The 25,281-nt window shown below is 35.3% G+C and overlaps 2 protein-coding genes across 7 annotated transcripts in view; one reads left to right on the top strand and one right to left on the bottom strand.

The window, feature by feature from the left end:
* The window catches only part of FAM13C (family with sequence similarity 13 member C), a 121,060-nt gene extending 104,466 nt beyond the window's left edge, over positions 1-16,594 (top strand). For 4 of the 6 annotated variants that reach the window (XM_010339343.3, XM_010339342.3, XM_003928703.4 and 1 more), the window contains 4 exons: positions 8,599-8,694; positions 10,010-10,209; positions 11,423-11,524; positions 14,990-16,594. In XM_010339343.3, the coding sequence (XP_010337645.1) occupies positions 8,599-8,694; positions 10,010-10,209; positions 11,423-11,524; positions 14,990-15,113 (522 nt within the window). In that variant the 3' untranslated portion in view covers positions 15,114-16,594. The remainder of the gene's footprint in view (positions 1-8,598; positions 8,695-10,009; positions 10,210-11,422; positions 11,525-14,989) is intronic. The other 2 variants (XM_010339341.3, XM_010339340.3) reach the window with 1 other exon arrangement.
* The window catches only part of PHYHIPL (phytanoyl-CoA 2-hydroxylase interacting protein like), a 71,758-nt gene continuing 61,179 nt past the window's right edge, over positions 14,703-25,281 (bottom strand). Inside the window, exons 4-5 of the mRNA XM_003928705.4 lie at positions 23,658-23,775; positions 14,703-17,660 (exon numbers count right to left, since the gene is read on the bottom strand). Coding sequence (XP_003928754.1) covers positions 17,126-17,660; positions 23,658-23,775 — 653 coding nt within the window. The 3' untranslated portion in view covers positions 14,703-17,125. The remainder of the gene's footprint in view (positions 17,661-23,657; positions 23,776-25,281) is intronic.

Below are 25,281 nucleotides of genomic sequence, written 5' to 3'. Positions count from 1 at the left end.
AGGTTATATTCTTGGGTGTTGATGGGAAGCAAATGGCAAGGACACCGCATCCCTTTCTCCTCAGCTATCCCCACCTCCAAATTAGCAAATGAACCCAAGACTAGGAAATAAGCATATTGTCTGAAAAGAAAGGACTCCAGTTACAGCCCCTTTCCTCATGTCTTAATAAAAAATAATAGAACAGGGATAATCTATAAATAGTAAGGAAAATAGTTGGTATTTATATAATAAGAATAGAGAGGTAGGGTTTCTGGAGTGTTAGGTTGAAACACAAGTTTTCAGCTTTGGGTGTCTTAGTTTTGAAGTCTCTGTGAGGCATCCAGATAGAGTTGTCAGCATTTGAATATATGAGCCTGAAGCTCAAAGAGAAGATTTATTATATTTTATGAAGAAGAAAAGACTGATTAGTATTTACCTGGTTAATCTCTCCTTGTCCTGCGTATCTATGCTCCCATTTCAATTATGCCAGAGAAGCTTTCTTGTAGTCCTCTGTCTCACCTCTAAAACTGGTGTGATTGACTTTCAGTTCTCGAATAAGAGATGCAACTACCCTATCATAGCTCTAGCTATCTTGTATGCCATCTTCTGTTTCTTGTACTACACCTTGAATTTCTTGCATGGAAGTACTATTTATAGGTCATGACCCCTCCTTTTCTGTACATAGTAGGTATTGAATAAGAGTTTGCTGCGTGAATGGAAAAATGAGCAGATAAGTGAACAAACTAGCATATTTAATTTTCAAATGAAGCCTTCTTGAAGATAATGCTGCCTTTCCCTGTTCTATTGTGTATTACCTGGTATTAATCATAAAATGACAACATATTCCAAATCTCAAAAGGCTCAGCATATACCCCTGGATTAGTCCTTTACATAAGGATTTGTGATCTACAAGTAGAAATGGGCCAGTGACCACATCTTTATGAAATACCTTTAGCCTTAAAATAACAACAACAAATATGTGTTGTAAGGAGTGAAGAGAAACTTTTTTTCCACTCAGCTATCCTATCTTTGAGCCCACCAAGATTCTATACTTCTGTGATAGCCAGTGGGTAACTTCTGCATATATATATATAGAAACTCTCAGGCACACCCATGGTTTTCCATCCTTCAGTAGTTCTGAAGGTCTTTCCAGTATTTTAAAGTTACTTCAAACATATCTATTAAAGCACGTTGGTCAATGTCTAAATCTACTCAATTAACAAGGGTAGTAAGAGGAGAGTTGGAATTGATACAGTAGACTTAGAATAGGACTCAGCACCTGAACCAGCCACTTTCTATCCATTGGCACTTGGCAAGTGAACTAATTCTCTGAGATTCAACTTCCTCATCTGTAAAATACAAGCAATACCTACTTATATAATTATCATGACAATAAGAGAGAAGCCTACTGACTGGTGGACACCAATCATTTGCAAAAGGTTTTGAATGCTGTGCGTTGTGAAGTAGAATAGATGGTAGATATAAAAAAGAAAAAAGATAGAGAAGTCATGGGGGGAGGTCAATGTCCTCATGTAGTTCATGTTGTCCTGGGTGTGGGAATACAACAAGAAATAACTCAAAAACAAGAAATAATCGAAAGTGTTGGGACATGCCTATAAGCATGTTTAGCACAAATATCTTGGTTAAAGTGAAAGAACATAGAACGTACTACATGCCTGTAAGCGTGGCATGTCTAACAGCTACATAGAATAGGGCTTAACAAAGTTATTAGCATACTTATTCTTTAACAAAAAAGAAAACTTTAAAAAGAAACTTTTCTACTTCCCACAGTACTATGCAGGATATTTAACAGGTGATATGATAGAAAATAATGGGTATAGTTTCTGCTTTAGATAAAATGATTAGGAAGGCCAAGAGATGACATTTAAAGAAGAATCAGCAGGCCAAAGAGCAGCTGTGAACATTCTCGACGGATGGAATTGTAGTATGAAGGCCTTGATGAAAGGAAGAGCTTGTTGTGCACTTTGAATTCTCAAGTTTGAGGGCTGGAGAACAGGATGGCATGAGATCAAATCAGAAAAGACAGATTAGAACCCATCACACAGAACCTTTTAAGCTGTGGGAATTATTTGCGAAGTTGTTTAATGGTTGACAGCAGAAAAGTGACATGACATGATTACATTTAAAAGATCTGATTGCTAAGTGGAGAATATATCATAAGGGAAAAGAATGAAAAGGGGAGATGGAATGGGTGGCTTGGATTAGCATGGTGGCCTTGGAGAGGGAAAGAAGTGATACATTCAAAGTATATTTTGAAGGTAGAATCAAAAGGACATTTTAAAGCATTAGATGGGAGGAAATGAAGGCAATGAAGAATCCATGATGGTGATGGTCCATTTACTGACACAGAGAAAACTGGAGGAGCACACTGGGGGTTGTAGATGAATATGTAAAAGGTCATTTTGGGATATATTACATTTAAGATCTTTCAGGAATAGTGTGATCAATCCTCTTAGTTTGCCCTAGACTTTTTTGCTTTTAGCATTGAAAATCCTATGGCCTGGGAAATGCCTGAGTCCCGAGAAAACTGGGATGGTTGGTCATTCTACTGAGGCATGTAAGTCAAATAGACACATGCAAATGAGAGTCAGGAGATCAGAGAAAAATCTCCGTATGCATGGAAGTCACCCTGTATAAATGCCAGTTAATTCTATTATTTTTAATGACGTATCTATTGATTTGTTTATTATGTGTCAGAAGCCCCCTCAAATATACCTATAATGTAGCTCCTCAGTAGACTAACGTTAGGTCCTTTAAATGGAGAGCATCTGTAATAGAAAATGTAAATACATAAAGCTGAGTATTATTCCTGAGAAAGCTTAACAAAGTAAACCATGTAGTAGCTAGTCAGCCACTACAGTCCGTGTGAATCCAGAGGCCACAGCATAACCAAAGAGAAAACGGTGTATTCCCATAGCAGCTAGTGTTATTTGTAACTCCTTAATGAGCTCAGTAGCATCTCAGTTCATCTCATTAGGTCCCATTTCTTTAAACTTGAAATGACATATGACTTTCATCTGTGGTCCTTGCCTTACTGCTGAAAATGCACTAAATATTAAAATTTCAAGATAAAGAATGCCATTTTTTCTAGAGAGAGTTTATTATGACTCTTTCTGTAATTTCTGCATTTAGTATTTAGTCAGAGCCCATACTCAGGGTGATAAATCCTATAGCATTGCCTTGTTCATTCAGATACTACCAATGAGTAATTTTTTTCCTCTTTTATCTATGGATAATTTTTGGAGAAAATCACTTCTGGGTTACAGGGCATGGCTGTGAACTGGAAATGAATGAATCATCCCCTGAGCTGAACTGTAGTGCCTATTTCTGTTTTTTTTTAATGTCATTTTCTTTTGGAAATACTGAATTGCTGCTGGCACATATATCAATATTGACCTTTCTAAGAACTGAAGGTGGGGTCAGGTACACAGCACAAATTATCAAAGGGATGTGTAATGGCAGTTACTTCTTCTGGCCTCTTGTCAACTGTAGCATCTTTGAGGATGAAAGCAGATTTTTAGAAAGTATACATTTTATCTTTAAACAATCAGTAAAAATTTAATAACTTATTAGCAGGTTGTTGTTGGTTGAAAAGACAGTAGACTTCGAGATAAAGGGCATGCAAAGAAAGATGCCATCAAACTTTTCTGCTTTCTTATTTATCCTTCTTCTAAAAAAAGTATGTTGAATAGGTAATACTTTCTCATATAGTTCAAAAAGAAAATGGCAAAAATAAAAAATAAAAATAAAAATAAATTTAAAAAAAACTCCTTCCAACCCCAACTGCCATTTCCAGCTCTGAGATCTTCCACCCCAAGCAGATACCCATTGTTATTAATGTTTTATGTGTTCTTTTAGAGTTTCTATGTAAAGCATATATAAGAAATTATCAATCCACATTCATTTTTATTTTTATTTTTTTAGAGACAGGGTCTCACTTCATCATTCAGGCTGGAGTGCAGTGGCACAATTATAGTTCACTGCAGCCATGAACTCCTGGGCTCAAGTGATCTTCCTACCTCAGCCTCTCAAGTAGCTGGGACTACAGGTGTGCGCCACCATGCCTGGTTGATTATTTTAATTTTCTGTAGAGGTGAGCTCTCACTTTTGCCCAGGCTGGTCTAGAATTCTTGGCCTTAAGTCATACTCCCACCTGAGCCTCCCAAAGTGCTGGGATTACAGGAATGAGCCACCATGCCTAGCCCCAATATATAGTCTTAACTTGCTTCTGCTAGACAAAAGGGAGTAGTCTGTACAATTACGCATCATTTTTACTTTATATATTCTGGATAGCTTTTTATATCAAGACATAGAGAGCTTATCATTCTCTTTTACTTTTAAAAATTTATTATTCAATAGCACTGTGGCGTTCTTTTTTATTAATGCATAGCATTGACATTAACATCAAGTCAACTAGTTTGATAGCCCAAATAACTTTTAGTATTCCTATTGTTAATCCAGAAACATTTATATAACTTATTAAAAGTCATCCTCATTCTGCATATTAGAAAACTAAGGTTCAAATGTTACATATTTGTAATGTTAACAGTTTATAAGTTTTGAAGCTGGTTATCTGAACTCATGTCCTCTGGTTTTAAGATGAATATTAGTCTTCAATTCCCTGCTTGGACATCTAAATTGACCAAAACTTTCTCTTTAGCAGTTGCTTTCTATGATAATATCCATTACTGACTTTCCGTCTTGTTTGATTGTTTAAATGGCCAGACTTGCTTACATATAGTGTCTCCCTAAATAAGGGGTTGGGGATACTTAGGAAAACCTTGGCAGGACTTGAGTCCCTAAAGCTAAGAAGCATGTTTCCTACTGCTCACTGTCCAGAAAAGAGAATGTCAGTTTTACTTTTCTCTTTAAGAGAGAGCTCATTTATGGAGATAATTGGAATGATTTTATTTATAAAATTTTATTATAAATTTCTGTGGCTTACTGTGCAAGAATACATGGCACCAGTCCCATGGGGGAAAGGAAAACAAGGTGATAAAGGTGCTGAAGCTATGGCAGCTTTTTCCCAAACAACTTTCTGACCAGGGCCCAGAAAGAAACTAACTTGGGCTGACCCCTCAGTAGCATTTATGTCTCTCGGAAAGCCAGTTTATTTCTAGACCTCGATAATTCAAATCACCTATTTGATAGGGAGCCAGGAGTTTTCATATGGCAAAGTTGCCAAGCTATAAGAAAAATAATATCAAATTGTGTCCTGTACATGGTGCTCTCTTGCTCATCCTCCTCTTAGTTTTATTCCTGCTACTATAAAAATGGAGAAACTGGAAGAATAATTACCTTTTAAAGTTTAGCTCCTCATATTTATCTTTAAATTATGACAGTCGATTCATAGCTCTCTTTGGCTGTTTTAGTTTAGTCAACATGTAACCAAAAATATAAAGGAAGCCTTGTTTTCTTCATATAACAAAATTTTTAAAAATATATATATCTTGCATACTACAGCCAGCAGCAACTATAGATTTAGGGAGGAAGAAGGATGCATTCAGAAAGAGAGAGCCATTGAATTCAGAGAACATTATCTGATTCTTAGCAGAAAGTGGCTGAAGAATAACAGCAGTCTAATGTGTTTCTGCCCTCTTAGATTTGGGATATCCTGTAGAGCTTACCTTGATTCAGTTTCCTTTATAAAGATCACTTTGCAGGCCTATTGCTTCTCTGTGAGGAGAAAACAGTTCCTGGCGCATAATCCCACTACTATCCTTCCTCAGGCACTCTGCTTTCCTGTCCTTTTTCTGAGGATGAGCACTTGTAGACTTAGAGGTTTCACAGTGTTTTGTACTTACTATGTGATAGGGTGTGGAACCCTCACATCGGGATTGGTGTTATAATGATCTTAAGAGGAAGACAATGAAATCAAAGTGAAAAAGGAGTGCATACATTGTACATGTTCCTGAACTTTTATCTAGCACAGGCATCCCCAAACTTTTTACACAGGGGGCCAGTTCACTGTCCCTCAGACCGTTGGAGGGCCGCCACATACTGTGACTGTGCTCCTCTCACTGACCACCAATGAAAGAGGTGCCCCTTCCTGAAGTGCGGCAGGGGGGGGCCAGATAAATGGCCTCAGGGGGCTGCATGCGGCCTGTGGGCCGTAGTCTGGGTATACCTGATCTAGCATCTGTGGAAGATACTTTTCTACAATGGCATTCATCATTCTAATGTGTGTTTTGATCGCTTTTTTTTTTTTTTTAGGATTACATTTAGCTTTTCTAGAATCTGGGGAATATGCTCAGATAACAAAAATCAAATTGCAATGGAAAGACACCAATAATAGTTGAATGCATCATTTTCTGAAATACTTTCTATGGACTATAAGTCCTAGTAAGATATTACATAAAAAACACTATTTCAATGTTTTCTGAATGTAGACTGAGATTTTTTCCTCTATCATCTATTAAAATCCCATGGAACCGATTTTGATAGGAACTTGTTGCATTTTTTTTTTTCATGGAAAGATGTGTTATGAATAAGAAAGTGTTTAAAGAATGATTGGGTCACATCAATGATAGACTGGACAAAGAAAATCTGGCATATTTACTCCATGGAATACTACACAGCCATAAAAAACAATGAGTTCGTATCCTTTGTAGGGACATGGATGAATCTAGAAACCATCATTCTCAGCAAACTGACACAAGAACAGAAAACCAAATACCACATGTTCTCACTGTAGGCAGGTGCTGAACAATGAGAACACATGGACTCAGGGAGAGGAGCATCACACACTGGGGGCAGTGGGAGGGGGACTAGAGGAGGGACAGCAGAGGAGGAGAGGGTGGGGAGGGATAACATGGGGAGAAATGCCGGATATATATGAAGGGAGAATAGAGGCAGCAGACCACCATAGGTGCATATGCACCTATGCAACAACCCTGCATGACCTGCACATGTACCCTAGAATCTAAATTAAAAAAAAAAAAAAAGAATGATTGGGTTAGCAAATGAAAAGATCTTGAGGTTATTTAAACAATACTTAAAAGGGTTCTACAGAGGGAGGTGAGTCTTAGCATATGGAACTTATAAGAAAATTGTTAAAAATTAGAGTACTTTCTGCACATAAACCTGTGTTGATAACTTGGTAGTAGGGATGGGAATGTGTTGGGTACTGTGAGAATTTAAAGAAATATGTGGTATAATCTCTGTCCTCCATACCCCTTTATTTGGGCAGACAAAGCTGAAACAAAGAAAACAGTTAAGGCCCAGATAATGAGACAAGAAGTTCAGAGAAAAGGTAGATCAATACGGGCCAGAATGGTTTGCAATTGGGATGAGAGTTGGGAGCATGAGGATAACTGGGAAGTGTAACACATGTTTGAAACATTTTCTTTTCTTTCAAGGGAGAGAGATCTGGATGGCAGATCTGTCTGGCATGCTTGGATGTGTGTACTCTGATAAAAGATGCCAGGGTGATTATTCCATGAGTCATTTCTACTATTCCCCTCCCACTACTTGTCAAGTGTCTATCACTGGACTAGAGTAAAAGAGAGGCTATGTGTACTAGACATGCAGAAAATTAATGCAGAATAAAGCAGGAAGAAAAATCAGTATAAGCAGAGGAGTTAGGTCACTTTGGATAAGTAGGCAGATACATAGATAGACAGATTGATAGCTAGGAAGTTATTTAAATTTTTGTGCACAATGTGATCTGTTGAAAATAGTGCTTAGGGATGGGATGCTTACGGTAGAGGGGTATAGAATATATTAGTGGATCAAGAGGTTATACATTTTTTTATATGGAAGGATACTGGTAACTCCAACCTCCTTCTTGTATAGGTAGGAAATTGAGGATTCAGAGAAGTTAGTTGTTTTGTCCAAAATAATTTAGGTTGTATCACCGCTAGACAGTAACCTAGGATATAATTCAAGCATGTAGTGATGAAGACCTGTACAAGGTTGGTGTTTGTGACTAAATATAATCAGGAAAGTCTAGGTAAAATACATGTTTCAGTAGAAAAATCAATGTCTGAATTGGTTTTTTAAGAATGAAGAATTAATTGAGGAAGAGGTTCCTTAACATTTATGCATTGCAGACTCCTCCAAAAATCACATTCCTAAACTTGGGCGTATCCTTTAAGAAACTTTTCCAAGAAAAAAACTGGCATGTGCTACATGCAGTATTTTATAAATGACTTTCCAGCTGGGCACTGTAGCTCATGCCTGTAATCCTAGCACTTTGGGAGGCTGAAACTTGAGGTCAGGAGTTTGAGACCAGTCTAGCCAACATGGTAAAACCCTGAAACTACTAAAAATACACACACACACACACACAAAAAAAAGCCAGGCACAATGGCACACGCCTATAGTCCCAGCTACTTGGGAGGCTGCAGCAAGAGAATTGCTTGAACTCGGGAGGTAGAGATTGCAATGAGCCGAGATCATGCCATTGGACTCCAGCCTGGGTGACAGAGTGAGACTTTGTCTCAAAAAATAAAATAAAATAAAAATGACTTTTCTTTTTATGATAACTCTTACATTATAGTATTATAATCCTTTACTTTGAGACTTCTTGTCTGCTAAAAATATTGACTTTTCATTCTTGTCTGAGAGAGGAATAATGATTAATTTCATGTTTTTCAGGTAACTAAGCAAGACAAGAACCTCATAAAACCGCTTTATGACCGGTACAGAATTATCAAGCAAATCTTGTCAACGCCTTCCCTTATTCCAACAATTGTAAGTCAGGATACTTGCATGCTGGTATTTTGTACTGATGTGTAATTAACATGATGTCACATAGTACTACAAGAGTTATAAAAGACCCTTCATGGCAGTATATACTGCTAACAAGGCCAGTCGTCATTTCAAAAAGTGAAAATTTGGTCTTCTCTAACCCTGCTACTATACTTAACAGTGGCAGATATTAGAACTACTGTAAAATCAGAGCATATAGTACTTGCATGTCTAGAGCCAATTTTAACATTTGCCTTGATTACCTTGGGTGAAAAGAAATGATAGATTTCAGTTTGGCATTATCTAATTTGTAGCACAACTAGACAAAACAGAGACTTTCTGTTCTGTGTTGGTTAATTTATTCCTTTAATCAGAAAATTCACAATATATTTTTGATATATTGCAACATTTGTTTTTGGTACTATTTGACCATATTGTACAAGATATGAGAAGATTTATTTCAATAGAAAATAGGAGTACTGAAATTGAGTTAGACTACCTTTAATAAAGAATGATGTATGGGAATACAGAACTAGAAAAGCATCACAAATTCTACTCCATCAATATCAAAAGTTACTTGTTCAAGACATCAATATGAAAAGGAGTAAATATTAACAAATATAAATGTAAGTATACTTGGTACATTTATACTTCCGTATTTTAAAGACATTAAGAGAATAATAATTCATAGTCTTTGGATTTTTCCCATTATGGAAGTATAATTTAAAATGTAGTAGGGTTCTTATATTCCTTGCAAAAGAATCTTCTAGTTGTGATAAAAATTATCAGAACAGGTTGAGGAGCAACCCCACTTTGCTTTGGCCTTCAAAGAGCTCTCCCCTGAACATGTCAATTTTCTGAGTATCCTCTGTATTTGAATGTTGGTCCCCAGTGGGACCTGACTTGGGGTATTTCTGGAGGATAAAAGTTATCTTTAGACCATCTCATATTAACTCATATCACAAGTATTAAGCTGGAGCCCAGAAGGTCTAGTGAAAGGGAGGAACCACTTGGTAGTATAGTCTGGACTGGACCATATCCTAATGGTCTGTGCCTTCATTGGCCCAGAAGACACAGATTAACTCGGTGAGTGTTTTAGCCCAGAATGGCTGCTGCCTTTTTGCTCATTAACTTCTGCAAGTTTTTAATCAAACTGAGGAAGAGCTCCTTTTGGTTGCTTCCATCCCAGTTCTCAGTAGGCACATGGGTCACCTACTGGTTTTCATGACATTGATTTATTGTTCCCCTTCCTGTTTTGTTTCCTCAAGAGGCACTGGGCATTATGTAACTTTCTTTCTTTAACTCTGTCTGTGATAAGCAGGAGGAAGAGGACTCTGATGAAGACCATCCACAGGGAAGCCAACAACCTTCTTTGCCGGATCCAGCATCTCACCTTCCTGTTGGTGAACACGTCATTTACTCTAATGAGACTGAGCCTGTTAGGGCCCTTCTACCGGATGAAAAGAAAGAAGTAAAACCACCAGCTCTCTCCATGTCTAATTTACATGAGGCTACCATGTGAGTATGAATCCTAAGTGTGGAGTCTCTTCTTAACTCTTCTGGTCTGATACCAGTGTATGAAGCAGAGGTGGCCTTTGAAAATGTTGGACTCAAAGGGGTGGGTCAACAGTTCTCAGGCCCTTTATCCTAATCTCTTACATTTAGATGAGAGTTTTGTAACTGGAAATCCCATTGGTCTGAAGCAAATGACTTGCCCTTTGTCTCTTAAATGGCCTTTCTGACAGAAGACATTTGGACTTTCATCAATATTATCATTATTATTATTCAGAAGCTGGCATTCCTCATAATTTGGCCTTCTTTGGTTTGTATCTTACAGCCCAGATTATGAGGTTTAATTTGATTTAAACAGACAGAAATGTGACCTGTCAGAAAAAGCAAGCAGAAAATCTTTTTTTGGTGGTGGTTCTAAAGCAGTTATTCCTAACTTTTTCAAGGGGTGTTGGACTTTTCTGAAACCAATAGAATCATTTTAAGAAAATGCTCATATATAATTTCAAGTTCCCAGAATCTCTGAAACATGAGTTTTGTATGTTTGTGTATACCGAACTCCTGCTCTAGAGTGTATGACTTTTCTCTCATCTTGGTAGAATGTAACTATTGCTTTCTTCTGGGTCTTATTTTCATTCACAAGGATTTTGCCATGCTCCCCACATTCCCACACTTATTTCTCTAGATTAAGGATATAATTTTATTTAAAAGCTGTTCCTCTGTATCTCTTACATCTAGTCTATCACCAAATGCTGCTGAGTAGTCCTTCAAAACATCCTTTCCCTCATCCAATTATACTGCTGTTACCCTTACAACTTCTTTCAGTGGACTCAATGTGCTTGCCTCTTGTCTGTCATTTCCCCTATCCTATGATATGTTTTCCATCGGGTAATTTTCCCTGCTTGTGTGCTTGCCTATGGTCATGTTTTATGTGTGTCATATTTACTTAAAAAACACTGTTATGATCGGAACACCTTTTAATCATAGTGTGCTTTTTTGGCTCAACAGAGAAATCTGCTCATGTTGATCTCTCAATTATGCCAGTGCTCAGTAATGGCAAATATTTTACCTTCTATAGGCGTGTACTACTTCTTTTCTTTCTTTCTTTCTTTTTTTTTTTGTAATTTTACTTTAGGTTCTGGGGTATATACGCAGGTCATGCAGGGTTGTTGCATAGGTGCATACGTAACCCGGTGGTTTGCTGCCTCTGTTTCCCTTTCAGGCCTGTACTTCTTGACCATCTCCGAGAAACCAGGGCTGACAAGAAGAGACTGCGCAAAGCCTTAAGAGAATTTGAAGAACAGTTTTTTAAACAAACAGGAAGGTAAGTGTGGGCAGAGAGATTTTTAAAGCTAACTTCCTAGAGAATTATTGTTAATAATGAACTGCAATTTTTTGGCAGCAACAGTGACTTTTTACAAAATGTATATAATTTCCACACTATCTTAGACTCAGGATTTGTCCAATCCAACATTCGAATAGTGCCAATATTAGGGATGTTTTATGGGACATGGTAGCTGTAAAGCATGACAATCTGTAAAAAGTAAAGGAAAAACTCTAAAAATCTCTGTTTGCACAATAAATCTCATCATAAATAAATGGATTTATTTAAACCTTTAAAAATCTATTTGATTTTTTTTTTAGCACACAAAACTGCTTTGTTGTTGGTTTCTCAGTTCTGCAAGTTACTCCCTACTTTATTAAATAATAATTCCTTATTTGCTTTAAATGTCTTCCTTAGAAGTCAGGGTCTGTCCCTAATTATTTTATTTCAAGACTTGATAAAAAAATTCATAGTCATTCTTTTTATCCCTTAAATAAATGGTTAGCTTTATCATCTGTCCTCTACTTTTCTGTGTCAACCCAAGTCTCATTATACACTCTATTAGTTTCCTCTAATTTTTGGTGTATTAACAACAAAATTACATACATAATCAAGAGATAAGGGTTATTGATCCACTTTTGGAAGAGAGATAAATTGCTTAGTTAGCTTGAGCCTCAGTTCCCACTTTATAAGCTGAAATGATGGGACTCCTGGGATACTTTGGGAAGCTATGGCTGTCACTTGAGATAACAATCTTTAAAAAAATAAATAAATCTAGAGTGTAACTTTCCCACAGCCATAAGTTACTAAGTGGATGAGATGACATTAAACTCATCATTCAAGTCATAAACTTATCAGTGCTACACTGGCTTCTCTGTATTCCTCTCCATTTAGGTATTGTATTTGACCTTTCAGTTCAGCAGGCTGAGAGTTGTCCTGATAGAATGGGACTATTTTCCAAAGCACCTTGAAACTCTCATGCTTGATCTACTCACCTCTTAGTCCCTGACAGGTTTCCCATGTTAGCCTACCAGGGATATTCTTTAGGACTGGACCTATTGAGTGAAAAGCTCTTTGTATTTAGCAAATACAGATGTAACAACTTATTTTCTATCTATAGTCTTGAAGTTGATTGCTAAAAGTCCAACTTACCTTTTTGGTGATGTTAACTAATCTAGTGAGAAATGGTATGTGGCTCATAAATTTAGAATATAAAGCATTTGCTACCAATTTTTTTTCCATACTTTTTTCTTTTATAAAATGTTCATGTAACTTTCCTTGCAAAACATTCCTTGGAGTAATAATTTTTTCTGGACTGTCTGCTATATTTGGGTAAATATGTGACTCATACTATAAAGTTCCTGATATCTGCCTCTTTTGGATTAATGGTATGCTATGGGAATTTTTCATTCAGGGAAATATTTGTGGAGATGTTACTAAATATTCTAAATCAAACAGTCATTACATATGATAAATGATACTTTAAGATGTGTATACATTATTTTCATAAATTTGAGTTCTTTGAATAAATTTATATTTTTACCAATTTGAACCCAGGAATCTATCTTAAGGGGTTTGAGAACTTCCCAGTGTGCTACTAGTCCTGCCTACTGGATCTGCAGTGTCACTTGGTTTGCTTTTGGTCATAAACGGAAGTTAGTGATGTTGTATGCATAGTATAGAACATAACTAACACTGCAACTATGAGTCCTAAACCCAAGTCAGATAAGCCTATATTTGGCTTTGAAGTTTATGCCCCTTTGTGGTGATATATTTCAACTAAATGCACAAATGATGATCTTTTACAAGTAAAATCAAACCATTGAATGGCTAGGAATTATGGACCTTAATTTTCTTTATCTAAGACATTTCACTGGGAATGCCTAACTATCCATAAGGTAAAATAACAATGCAAATGAATTAAAATGTTTAAGACACTGTAAATGTTCTTGGTAATATTTGCCACACAAGAGGCATGAGAATCATACAGGTATTACATTATTATTAATAATTACGAGCCTGGAACTGTGGTAAGCACATTAGTATGTTTTATATAATGGGGAAACTGCTTCAGGAAAGACTTAGCAAAACTTTTCATTCTTGTCAAAGCACTCTTATTAACCAAAATGGAATATGCAAAACTAGGGAAAATTACGTAATGCTTTATTAATGTTTCTCTGTAATAATTAGGAAATTTCTTTACTTAGATTTATTTATAGAAATTAAGGTGGTATTAAGACACCCAGTTATGGTAAGTTTGACTCATAACACAGAATGGAGGCAAAGGATTTATGTTATATAATTTAGACAATAGTTAAGAAGAATGCTCTCTATGGATTTCTATACTGTTCTGAGTTCTGTACTAGAAATTGCAGGGCAATAAATAGTTATGAAATACAAGTAGATACTACATTCGTAGACAATCTTTATAGATTAGCTTGTTTTTTATTTGGTAAGAGATAGAAATACCTCTTTATCACTACTGGAAAAATAGAAAGGGGTAAAGATAAAACATTAAATATAAACTATTTACCTGGTTTCAGCCATAGTAATATTACACAGTATTTGTAGTTATATTCAGTTGTAATTGTAGTGACTATATCCGTGTCCTCTACCCCTTAAATTTCAAAGTCATGAGTGGAAATATTTTCAAAATAATTGGCTATCTTATTAACCAAGAAAACAAGAGACTTTTGAGACCCTGTTGCAATTATTTCCTTTAGAAAACATATCCTGACAACATATTTTTGTGGAAAGGCAAATGGTTTTAACTCCTGATGTTACCAAGTTATTCTTCCAAGTAAACAGCAAGAGCATACTGCATAATGTATAAAATTCTATGCATTGTTACATGTTTAGCCTTAGGAGAATTAGTGTACAGAAGAGAACCACTGCAATGTAGATTCTCATAAATTACTTCAATTAAGGAACAGCTCAGTGTCTACTATATATTAGCAGACACAGGTATTATAATTACAAGAAAGTCTGGAAATGTTTCAAATTTGTAAGACAGACCCTGAATGCTTTTCTTGTTACCATAAGTTATTAAATTATTTTTAAAATATAATTTACGTAGTATTTTCAGGTTAATATTTTTAACCACTCTATTAGGGCTGAACATTTTGTACAGGTGTAGGACTGTGGCAGATAATGGGAGAATGACTGGACAAAGAATGCCTTGAAAGTTCTGGTTTTTGTTTGTTTATTTCTCCTTAGGTAAGTCTATGCACCAGACCACAGATTTTCAAAACACTTATGTCATTCAAGTTTTCAAAGGTTACTATTATTTAGAAACTTAGTAACACATGGAAGAGGGAGTGAATGAAGGTGAAAGAGAAGTACAGGAAGATATGATGCAAAAACCAAGTAGAAGCTGTTACAGTATGCTTTTTCATATATGAATTATAAAAGAATATTTAATGACTGGATTCATTGTGAAGTAATAAACGTATTTTTGTTTTGCAGAAGTCCACAAAAGGAAGACAGGATACCAATGGCAGATGAGTATTATGAATATAAGCACATTAAAGCCAAACTGAGACTATTAGAGGTACTCATCAGCAAGCAAGATGTGGCCAAAACTATTTGAGGTTCAGGAAATGTTATGATCACTTTCACCCATGATATAAAGTCAAGTTTATTTTCCTCTGCCACCCTTGCTAAGTAGTTCTGACACAATGAAAATGAAAGCACTTTAGTGGTAGTATTAGCTGTTTTTAAGAAGGAATATCAAGTTTAATTACATACAAGGAGAAGGGATTTAAATGGAAGGAAGGATACAACAGGTAGCCATATAATAGGGAAAAAATTCAGTGTCCTCCATGCCAAGCAGAAAACTCACAGTCAATATAATTATTTTTTAAAAATTTCTAATAGTTTATCAAATCTAAATAACATAGCTGGGACACTTGTTAGGGGAAGTTTTAGTATCTAAAGATTGTTTATGATGTATGGAAAAGAGCATGATTTTAAAAAATCAGTAAGAGGAAGAAAACAAATTCTACTTCTCAAATAGGAAATAATACAGCTAGCAAGGAAGTAATTTATTTGAAACTTCTGATGGATTTTGAGTGATAAAACTTTTACTATCTTGTCCCTTAAGTCTGTGAGGCTCTCAGTACCCTAAAACAAACTAGATTGTGTCACTGCTATTTTTTTTATTTATCTATAAAAATAACATATTATTTTATCTGTTATTTGAAATTTTACATTTCTGGTTACCAAAGTTCATTCTGATAGCATGTACTTTGTGAATTATTATCTTTGTCTATAACTGACAGATGTTTATATTAAAATAAAATATTGTATTAAAAATTTAAAATAGGTATTTTGGATAGATATGTGTCTGCAATATATAATCTAATGTGACCATAGTATTACTGCTAATCCTTTTGTTTACTATAAGATTATATAACTATTTTTTCATTGGGAGTATACTTTTTTTTAATGTTGCAAGGTATATACTTTGTGAAGTCAAAAAATTTCCCATGAGCTGAAGTTATTCTTCCTTCTGTGCAAAATGAAAGATTTGGAAACTATTTGCCCTGACACCTTGGAAAAGAAGCCAGAATATTTATTTGCTTAATCAACTTTAGTGCATATCATTTTGTGTTATTTTATACTAAGCCCTGTTTATTATTTTCATTTTTGTAAAAGGAAGTAAAAGGGCAACACTTTCTCTCATGTACCAACTTTGTTTGTATTTCTATTTTCTGTAATGTTCAAGTATGATGTTGAAGAAATTCACATTTTCTTATAGTCTGAATGGGAAGACTATTGACTATTTCAGAAACAGACTATTTCAGAGGCTTATTGTTTTCTCTGTATTTACCTAATATTTTATAACTTTATGAATCAGAATAATGTCCTTCATAAATTTGTTTAATTGAAGTCATCTACTTGTAACAGGACAGATACACAACTATTTGAGGTTTACAAATTACATCTTTGATAAGGGAAATGGTTTCATGACATGTATACAATTGCTATTAAAATGTAACTCTATATATTCTATATGATTGTAAATATTTTATACAACAATACAAATAAAATATTTTTCTATTATATTTATTATGTTGATAACACAGTAGTTGTTTCCTGTTAGCTAATATAAATAACATAAATAACACTGTCAAACAAGGAGTTGGAAATGCTGACAATTCTAGGCTTCAAGATTTAACTCATGCTGCAATTACACCCTTTCATGCGGTTTGGAGTTATTCCAATATTTATTCAGTAGATTAAAATGAATGTATATTTAAACACCATTTATAAGCCATTATTTTGTACTTTGCTAAAGCGGTCTATATAACTGTTTTGTTATGTTTGGCATAAAGGAAACATAAAAACATTGCAGCATCTAGGCAATAAAGTGTCAGAAGGAGAACTTAGGGTATTTCATCATTGAAAGTAGTGGGAGGGGTAGGGAATAGGAAAACACTAAAATGGCTCTGAATGAAATTTGGAAAGTGGTAGCTCGTTTTTGGCGACAGTGGCATGTGCATGCTTCAGTGGAAAACATCTGGTGATGAAAATGGACAACAGAGGACCAATGCTACTAAGGGAGGAAAAGGGGCTGAGTAAGAATAAGAAGAGTGGGCATTAACGTCCAACACTGATATTACAGGTTTTGCAGCTGGGATCTTTCTTTGCATTTGCAGTAGACAAACTCATGAGCTGATGACCAGTGATTTCTGCCACGGTGCCCAGAGAAAGATCCACAGGGTCAGTGTAAATGACTTCTAAAATGACATCCTGGGCATGGTGGTAAACCAGCACCCCATCTTCTTCTGTACAGGTCAAAAATTTATTATCCTTAGAATTTAGTTGAGGAAGGCGCTGCTTACAAAATTCATCTCCTGGTGATCCCACAGGAGCAATAACAAGAATCACATAATGATAAGCAGTGTACATACAGTAGAAGTCCCCAAAGTATAAGTTAGTATTGGGGTTAAAAAGTTTTTCTGCTGCAATCTCAAACCTGTATCTTCCATAAGGTGAATCCTGGGGTGGCTTTCCAGTATTGAATTCAGTGCTGCAGCTGAAGAAGATGCCTTCTAATTTTCCACTGATAGGAGAGCCATGGCTACCACTGTTATCCTTGACAGAGGGCTGCATAGCATTCCCATGATGTTCTCTGTAAGAGAAAAAACGTGGTCACTGCTTGATACAATTGTGGGAAACCCATTGATTTATATATTTGAATGGCCCAAATGTCAAACATCTACTGTTAAAGGCCTGAATACCTCTCCTATCAGATTAAGGGGACACCATCTTTTGATATTGCCTACAGATGGCTGAATTCTAGCCTTGACCTTAAGGTAAGGATGATCTGCTACAAACCTTGGAGACCTTGCATTAAATTAACATAATTATGTAAATTTCCTCACCAGAAAATTCAAACTGAACTTAGAAACCTTACAGGTAAAATCATACATACATTAACTGCCAACTAGGTTTCAGAAGTGGCTTTTTAAAGAGAAAACTGAACTAAAGATATTGGTTAGTTAAATATATTGAATGTTTTTTAAATGAGCGCTGTCCATTTACACTGGCACAAAAGTGTTGTGTTTTGTTTGTTTTGGCTTTTTAACACAAGAACAGTTTACTGATCAGGCTATTTCTCTGGCATTTTGCTTAGAACAGTGCTGGTTATTCCCCTTTTCCCTCACCCTCAGATCCATTCATTCTCCACCACAGTCTTCTTCTGTGGCCTGGAACTCTTATTCAGTTCCTTATTCCGTGGATTCTTCCACTGTAGTTCTAACAACGTAAGGCACCATATAGAGTTGGAGGAGGTAAAGCCTTTGGTGTGTCTTCCTATATTTCCTCCATGCTTCAGGGCCTTCTGTTTCCAGCAGGGCTGGGTTCTTCATAACTATGTATAACTGACTACTGCTACTGCTACTGCTACTGCTACTGCTGGATGAATTCCTACTCCCTTTCATTCCCAAGAAGAGTAAAACTTTTCAATTCTTGCCAGTTCTTGGTTACATTAGCATCCCTTATTTGGTATCTTAACCCTGACTACACCTCTATAGAATCCCTCAAATGTGTCTTTTTTTTTTTTTTCTGGCTCCCTAACCAGTATGACTTGGGAGGCAAAGTTCAAGCTACTACTCAAGCAAGGGAAAGTTCCCTGAGTCAACGTGCTTCTTAGAGAGTTTATGGGTCACTGAGATGTGCTCTCGATCTGCCTCTGAATTTAGCAGCAATGGATCTTAAAGTTACCACCTAAAAACCAGCTAGGGAGCTTATTTTATGCAAATTCAAGGAAAGACCAAAAATTGTCACAGTTAAGAGAATAAGGAAATATAACAAATAAATGCAGTGTGATATTCTGGATGTGACCCCATACTTTTAGTTGGACTGTTCTTTTATCCTTCTGATGTTCCAATATTCCTTCTTTTATTATTTCCTTCCTTCCTGTTTCAGAAACTTCCTTTAAGATAGATATGCTGTTGACAAATCCCCTTAGTTTTCCTTTATCTGAGCATATCTTAATTCCCTTTTATTCTTGAAGGATATTTTCACTGGATATAGGATTCTCAGTTGATAGTGCTCTTTCATCATTTGAAAATATTATACCACTTTCTTTTGGTCTAGATAGTTTCTGATGATGATGTCCTTCAAATTGTTTTATTTTTCCTTACACATAAGGTGTCTTCTCTCTCAGCACTTTCAAGGTTTTTTGTTTGTTTGTTTGTTTTTTGTCTTCAGTTTTCAGTTTGTGATGTATCTTGGCATGGATTTCTTTGGGTTTATCCTATTTAGGGTTTTCTCAGATTGAATCTGTATGTTTATGTTGTTTGCCAAATTTGGCAACATTTTGGCTATTATTTCTATGAATATTTTTTCAGTCCCACCCTCTTCCTCCTTTCCTTCTTGACTTAGTCTCACATGTCCATGAGACTGATATTTTTTTTTCAGTGAGTTTTATCTCTGTTGTTCAATTTGGGTAATTTCTATTCTATCTTCAAGAAGTTTACTGATTTTTTTCCTTTGTCCTCTTGAATCTGCCGTGGAATCCATGGAATCTGTCCAGCTTTTTACTTCACTTACTGTGTGTTTATGTTCCAAATTTTTCATTTAGTTCTTTATACCTTCTATTTCTTTGCTGCTTCTGTTTTTATCTCTTTCAAATGTGTTAGTATGTGCTTGTTGAACCATTTTTATGGTGGCTGCTTAAATATCTTTGTCAGATAATTCTAAGATCTGCATTATTTTGGTTTTGGTATCTTTGATCATCTTTTCTCATTCAGGTTAAGATTTTCCTGGGTCTTGGTGTGATGCATGAGTTCCATTTGTATCCTGGATGTATTATGTTATTATATTCTGGATCTTACTTAAATCTAGTATTTTAGCAGCCTTCTTCTTGGCTATCTACCAATGGGTGAAGAGTATGGGGCAGTCACTTATTGATGTTGATGGGGATAAAAGTCCAGTTTTCCTACTCAGTCTCCAGTGACACAGGGTAGGGGGAGTCAGTTACTACTTGGAGGAGGTAGGAGTTTAGACCCCCACTAGGCCTGTGCTTACATACTATAGGCCAGAGAGAGAAGGGGTGTCTCATTATTACTTGACATGTAGGTTTCACACACTATGAAGGCAACCCTCATTGTCTCAGAGCAATGGTGGAAAATCCAGTCTCCCTATTCAGCCTTCTCTGATACCACCCTAGCAGAGGGTGGAGGGAGAAGGGTGTTCCCTTATAGATGTGAGAGGGCAGACGTCTAGGTTCCCTGCTTAGCCTTGGCTGGTAGATAGGGGGCTACAGTTTTTTTTTTTTTTTTTTCTACAGTGTTTGCCTGGAGTATGGCAGTTATTGTCCAAAAGGTTTCTGTATTTGAAGACATCTCAATTACTTTCCTGATCCTGTAGGTAAACAAACATACTTTCTGGTGTTCTTTTTTTGTTTGTTTGTGCCCACTGGCATGTCTGTGTTGCCAGCTACTCCAGCACCTAGTCCAAAATATAAGAGGTTAAAAGAAAACCCAAGGAACTCACCACTGTTCTGTTGAATCCCAAAGGTCCCTGACTGATACATCTTCTTTCCTCCTTAGTCTTTTTATATTTATTTTATATATAATGTCCAGTGGTTTTAGTTTTACTTAGTGGGAAAAATAGGGAAAAGAGTGTCTACTCCATCTTGTCCCTGTTCAAAATTTCTCGCCCTTGTTACATTCTGATTAACAAAACTCAAATATCTATATTATATGTGTCCTACATGGATCTATAAGTGCAATTACATGAAATAATAACAGCAACAAATATAAAAACAGAAAATGTGTACTAGAAACTGCACTTTGGGTATATATAATCTGACACCAGAATTAGAGACATTCCTACATGTCTACCAATCTCAGTGAATTCCTGAAATCTTTCGGATATAAAAAGAGTTTCAAGGACAATTAGACTACCTAGTGAATCTGAACAAGGGGTAAGAGAGAAAGTAGTATTTTTGTTTGGAGTATGGGAAAGCAATGCCCATTTAGGAATTCATTTTTATAGGAAGAGGACAAAATGAGTTCATTCCTTATGAACTGAGTAAGAATTTATCCAGTTTTTCATAATTTAAAATGGATTATAAACTTTGGAAAGTTTATCCAGTAATTGAAAGTTTCCTTTCTATTCAAGTATTCTGAATAACAAAATGATATTTCAAATGGATTTCAATCAAGGAAATGTGTCCTAATTAGAGTTAATGACAAAAAGAAAATCAACAACCATGGAATTAATGTCTATTACTTTTTAATAAGGCTTCTTTAAAAAGCAATGTTGCAAAATTATACTGTGCTGTGTAAAGTATATTTATTTACACATACTGCATTAAGATATAGTTTACATGGATTTTATAACTATCAATATGGAAAACTTAACAAAGGTAAATTTTCTAGTGAGTAAACACAGCTTTCATACTGGTAGCTGGGAGTAAAATCAGGCAATATACACAATAATTATCCATTTTCTAGGCACTCTGTCTTTATCTTTGTTTATTCTTGGAAACATTTTTGAAAACACATGAACCAAACTTTAGATTACTAAAGGACCTAAAAACAAAGGCCAGTTCCCATCCAAGGGACAGAGAAAAATCATAAAGAAATACTGCCCTCCAGTGGCCACCTAAAATAGATATTGGCAATGTTCCAGAAACATAAACCTAGCGTAAAAGATGTAATTATTTATTCTTTTGATGTATTTCTTACTAAAGGGAGTTTTTATTTTAGTTGTATACATATACAGACAGTACCTGACTTATGATGGTTTGGCTTACAATTGTTTGACTTTATGATGGTGTGAAAGTGATGAATATTCAGTAGAAACTGTACTTTGAATTTTGATCTTTTCAACTTTTTTTATAAAATAGGTTTTCTGTTAGATGATTCTGTCCAATAGCAGGCTAATATAAGTGGTCTGAAAATGTTTAAGGAGGCTAGGCTAAGCTATGATGTTTTATAGATTAGGTATATTAAATGCATTTTCAACTTGGTATTTTCAACTTACAGTGAGTTTATTGGGAAGTCAAGGAGCATCTGCAGAAAGTAACACCTCCCTTGCCGAGTCTATATGGTCATTGCCAATCCACAACTGACAAGCACAATAATTTATGTTGTGTCTACCAGTCTCTACTCTCTAAATTAGGTGAACGTAGGTATCTACCAGGAATTATATGGATTCTAGGGTATGTACCAATTGAGAAAATGAAGGACTAAACTCTGTATTTATAAGATATTCAAACAAATGGCAGGAATATTTTTCACCATCAAAATGCATATAAATATATTCTTTTGCTAAGTACTTAATTTGAAGAACACAGATGCCTAGGTGTGTTCTTCTCTTTGATTCCCATTGCATTTTCCACAGCTTGAAGCTGATTTAAATCTGAAACCATGGTCTTCATTTAACAGAAACTAGAGAAGAATGAAACACAAAGAAAAGAAAAATTTCATAATATTTTTCATATATAGTCCTGTCAAGGATCCTTTACAGTCTGAATTGAGGCTTTTAAAATGACAAATTATAGAGATGCTGTGTAGAAGTTTTACATCCTATATAGCATTTGCCATTTTAAAAGCCTTAGTCTCACTTCAAAATATACATCTGGCTATTTATTCTCTTCAAATGTTCTTCTACAAATATGAAAGTGCTGTTTAGTATAAAAACTACCTCATGAAAGAGTTCTTTTAACATCTTGGGAAGCATCCAGGGATAAACATGGGCTGTCTTTGAAATTCTAGTAAAATCACTAGAATTCAAAAGGAAACAAAAGAGATTATTCTCATAATAATTAATTCAAGATAACAGCTGATTTGGTCTGGCTGTTTCCCCACCGAAATCTCATCTTGAATTTTAACACTCACAATTCCCACATCATGGGAAGAACCTGGTGGGAATTGATTAAACTATGGGGGCGTGTCTTTCCTGCACTGGCTGTTCTCGTGATAGTGAATGAGTCTCACCAGATCTGATGGTTTTAAAAAGGGGATTTCCCCTGCACAAGCTCTCTTTTTGCCTGCTGCCATCAGTGTAAAATGTGACTTGCTTCTCCTTGCGTTCTGCCATGATTGTGAGGCCTTCCCAGCCATACAGAACTGTAAGTCCAACAAACTTCTTTCTTTTGTAAATTGCTCAATCTCAGGTATCTATCTCTTTGTCAGCAGGCTGAAAAACACACTAATACAACAGCTAAAAGACTTCTATTTAGGTAGAAGTCTGTGAATCCCACCTGATTCACCATAATATTTCATGAAACAGTCATTCTTTTATCCTCTCGTTTTCAATGTCTTAAAAAGATCCACAAAAAGAGGAAAAAATTAGTAGTAAGTATGATGCAGATGGCAGGACAAGTGTGAACACGAAATGCTCATCAATCTAAATATCATAGGTTTAAGATCCTCTAGTCAAATGGGCAGGAACTGGTATCAGAAATGATTATGGAAAAGAATCTAAGTGAAGTAGAAAAAAAAATCTCATGATCTTTTTCTACTTAATTTTTCTGGAAAATAAAAATCCATACAACTATTTTGAAAAAACTAGAATTGCTACTTAACAGAACTAGAGTCAAGGGAAACCTGAGCTTAGAATTTTTAACTATATTTAGTAAAATGAATCACTATATATTTTTTAATCTTACCCAACATAGTCAAAATATTCTTTGTGCTGATTACGATAAAAAACAGAAAACTTAAGCATACGTCCTGCAATCACTTCAGCCTTCTCCAACAACTGTGTTAGATGAACTTTTGAATAGTCTGAAAAAAACCCAAAAAAGTCTGTTATTAAGAATATGACACCAAAAGTACCAACTATATACTTAATAAATTGAAGATTTTAAAAAATCATCTTTAGGAAATTCAACTTAGTAAATAGGAAATTCCATTTAAAAAATATTCATTTTTCTTTCTACAAAAATACTTTTGTTATGGTTTCTGATTGTTTCTTAGACTACCTTTGCTTGCATTTTTCCATTTTTTGAAATTAGAGATACTGAAACAAAAATTAAGTTAAATAACTTTTCATAACCCAAGTAATAGCCATTAGCACCATACTAGTTTTCCTTCAACTGATTGATAAACTGAATAAAAGAAGCTTATAATCTAGCAAAAATAATAATGAGTACATTAGACTTGGGTATACAAGATGCTTGAAACTCTAAAGCATCTGTCAAATAATCTGATTTTTTTGTTGTTGTTTACCAACTTTTTGTTTTGAAAGTTGAGAATTGCTGTCAACTCCTATACCAGAAACTAGGGAAACATTATGGCCAATAAATATTAGTAAGAATTTCCAAACAGACGCATCCTAGTTAAATTGCTCATGGCAACATAGTTTGTTTACTCACTGCTTCATTGGCTCAACAGTTACTGAGATTAGAATATACAATGTACAAGGTACTATGCAAAATTAGATGATCAAGTTAAAAGATAAAAAAAAGATGTTACTATTCCTTGCAAAGAACTGACAATCTAAGAGAAGAGATAAATATATGGGCAATAATGATTTATTATGGTAAGTATTAACATTTTAAGATTGAGATAAGCACAGGGTTTTAACCCCTGTCATAGACTAGAAAAGAAGTAGATTAGCCGGTGGCATTCTATTTTATTTTCTTTCCAATACATTGTACAGTGCCTAGCTTACAGCATGGGTTTAATTAATGTTGAATGAATTAGATGTTCAGATTAAAAGTCAACTTATACAAAATAGCTTCATCGAAACTTAGAGTCAGGGTTATTGATAAAGCTTATGTGAAACAGTCTGTAAATTATTCTGAGAAACAAGAACTTTGAACAGCTTAAGGTCCTTGTAGATTCAGCCTCTATTATTTTTCATAGGAAACAGTCATCTAGATGAACAGGAGGAAACAAAGCTCCTTTCTAAAAGACAAAAGGAAAGGATGACAGGAGTACTCTGGTAGAGATAGCTTTGTGTCCCAGTAACACTGCTCAATAAATGACTATTTCTTTAATGAATGAGTAAACAATAGATAAATTAGTGAGATGACTGGTAATATTTCCAATCTGATAGATTATTAAGGTTCTGTTCCACATAAAACCTCCCAAAACAATGGCTTTGAGGTATTTTCTAGTGAAGCAAAGACCTACACACATATACAGGACCCTAGTTTAGATACAGATTTTCTTAAGATCCTCTAGTATGCTAGCAAAAAAATCTAGTAACATTTCTGCTAGGGACAGTCATTGAGATCTGCTCCATTTACCTAAAGTAGAGAAGGATTTTCTTAGCTTCTGCCTTTT

Source organism: Saimiri boliviensis, chromosome 12 (assembly GCF_048565385.1).
Source record: "Saimiri boliviensis isolate mSaiBol1 chromosome 12, mSaiBol1.pri, whole genome shotgun sequence".
NCBI classification, from domain to species: domain Eukaryota; kingdom Metazoa; phylum Chordata; class Mammalia; order Primates; family Cebidae; genus Saimiri; species Saimiri boliviensis.
The sequence above is the reverse complement of the archived record's forward strand: the minus strand, read 5'-3'. Positions and strand labels throughout refer to the sequence as shown.